Here is a 1,711-nt window from a genome sequence, read left to right as displayed (position 1 = left end):
TATTATCTCCTCCACATCCCACCAGGGTGGAGGGTGGGGAGGAATAGTAAGCAGGTAGCTGTGTGGTGCTTATTGCTGGCTGGGCTTAAACCCCAACAAGTGCTCATGTAACTAATTTCTTTCTTTCTTTTTTTCCCCCTCCCTTGTTTCCCCACTTTAATATTTGGATAGATTGTAGAATCATGAGAAAAAAAAATATTGTTTCATTATGAATTTACTGAGAAGCAATAAGAGCATATAGCTTATGTACAGAATGATTCACATACCACTTAAAAGGCATTAAAGAACAAAAAATTCCAGTTAGATTCCAGAAGACTCAAGTGATAAGAATCCAGTGACAGGTCATGTATCACTGGAAAAAAAGACATGTTTGTCCTATTTGGTCTTTGTTCTGTGGTTATAACAAAATCTATGCTAGTGGAGGCTCCAGAGTGGCCCCAGGGAAGACTGAAAACGTTGAGTGCTGTAACTATGTAATATGTAAAACATATGAGAGTCATCTTTAGCCTATGTTAGAAATGGATACCTCCGTAACTTCAAAAAAGAAAGAAATGTTTAGGTTCTCGCCTGTTCTGCCTCATGCTATTTTAGTCCTAAAATGAGAATGTTATCAAATACTTTCTACTTGCAGCTGTATATGTTAGAAGCAAAAAGTGGGCTACAGTGTGCATTTAGAGATAAAATTACCACTAGAGGGTCTAGTGACTTCTTGATAATAGTGAATTATAAAAAGGAATAGCATCAGAACTACAGTGTGGGGATTATTTCCTTCAGAATCATTGTAGCATGTGAGCAGCTCACTTGGCTTGAATAGCTTTGGTAGTCTGTAGCTTTCATGAAGTTGGTTTGTTGCTAATAATACTCCAAATAATTTTTCACCGTAAAATCAGCACAAGCAACAGTGACGTGATCTTCATTAGTCAGCTTTGCTGAAATAGTGTAATCTCCCTGTATGAGACAAATACAAAGCAAGAGATTAGCCCATCAGTAATATATAACTGCTTCTGTTTCTATGAGGGACTCCTCTTCCTGGAAACAGAATAGCACTTTTCCCATTGAGTTCCTCCAAAATCTTTCCTGTCCAAATGTTTTAGAACTGGAAAAGGACTTGCCTGTGTTTTCTGCCAAAATATTCTCATCAGGGATATTGATGCTGACAGCACAAGTTCAAAAGTAAAACAGTGCAAGGGGAACAAAATGTTTTGATGCATAAAAATTCCTTTCAAATCTGTATAACTTCTCATGTTTCATATGAGCAAGCACAGTATGGCCTGTGCTGTTTAGTAACTGGAGGTGCTCCGTTGCCTGGCACTTCTCTTCCTTGGAACTTGTTCAGTGTGTACCGTGTTATCAATATGAATTTTTATAAAAAGAGAGCACCTTGGGGGATGTGTGTATAGATGACTCAATCTGTGAGTTCCTATACAATAAAACAAGAGGTAGTTTAATTTCAAATTGTGTAGTTAAAGCTACTAATAATTCAGGCTTTGGGGAGAACTTGTATCATTGCAGTACAAAAAATCTCCACTTTAAAGAAGGCATAGCTTTTTTGTATTGGTCAAAGCTTCTCTCTCCAGACACTTGGAGAAGGAGAAGCACTGGGCAGGGGAGGTGACAAGGCTCAGTTTACAGATCTGCAGGAAGAGGTGAACTAGATTTCATTCATGCAAGATTTCTTGCACTGCAGTATTTCTTCCCAACCCCTGCCCCC

General features: G+C 38.5%; 1 protein-coding gene across 1 annotated transcript in view; it reads right to left on the bottom strand.

Moving 5' to 3' along the window:
• Positions 1–558: 558 nt before the first annotated feature.
• The window catches only part of LY86 (lymphocyte antigen 86), a 24,427-nt gene continuing 23,274 nt past the window's right edge, over positions 559–1,711 (bottom strand). Inside the window, exon 5 of the mRNA XM_010087311.1 lies at positions 559–948. Within this exon, the coding sequence (XP_010085613.1) occupies positions 853–948 (96 nt within the window). The 3' untranslated portion in view covers positions 559–852. The remainder of the gene's footprint in view (positions 949–1,711) is intronic.

This window comes from Pterocles gutturalis, unplaced genomic scaffold, assembly GCF_000699245.1.
Source record: "Pterocles gutturalis isolate BGI_N339 unplaced genomic scaffold, ASM69924v1 scaffold11401, whole genome shotgun sequence".
In the NCBI taxonomy this organism is placed as follows: domain Eukaryota; kingdom Metazoa; phylum Chordata; class Aves; order Pterocliformes; family Pteroclidae; genus Pterocles; species Pterocles gutturalis.
This window is presented reverse-complemented; position numbering and strand designations above follow the sequence as displayed.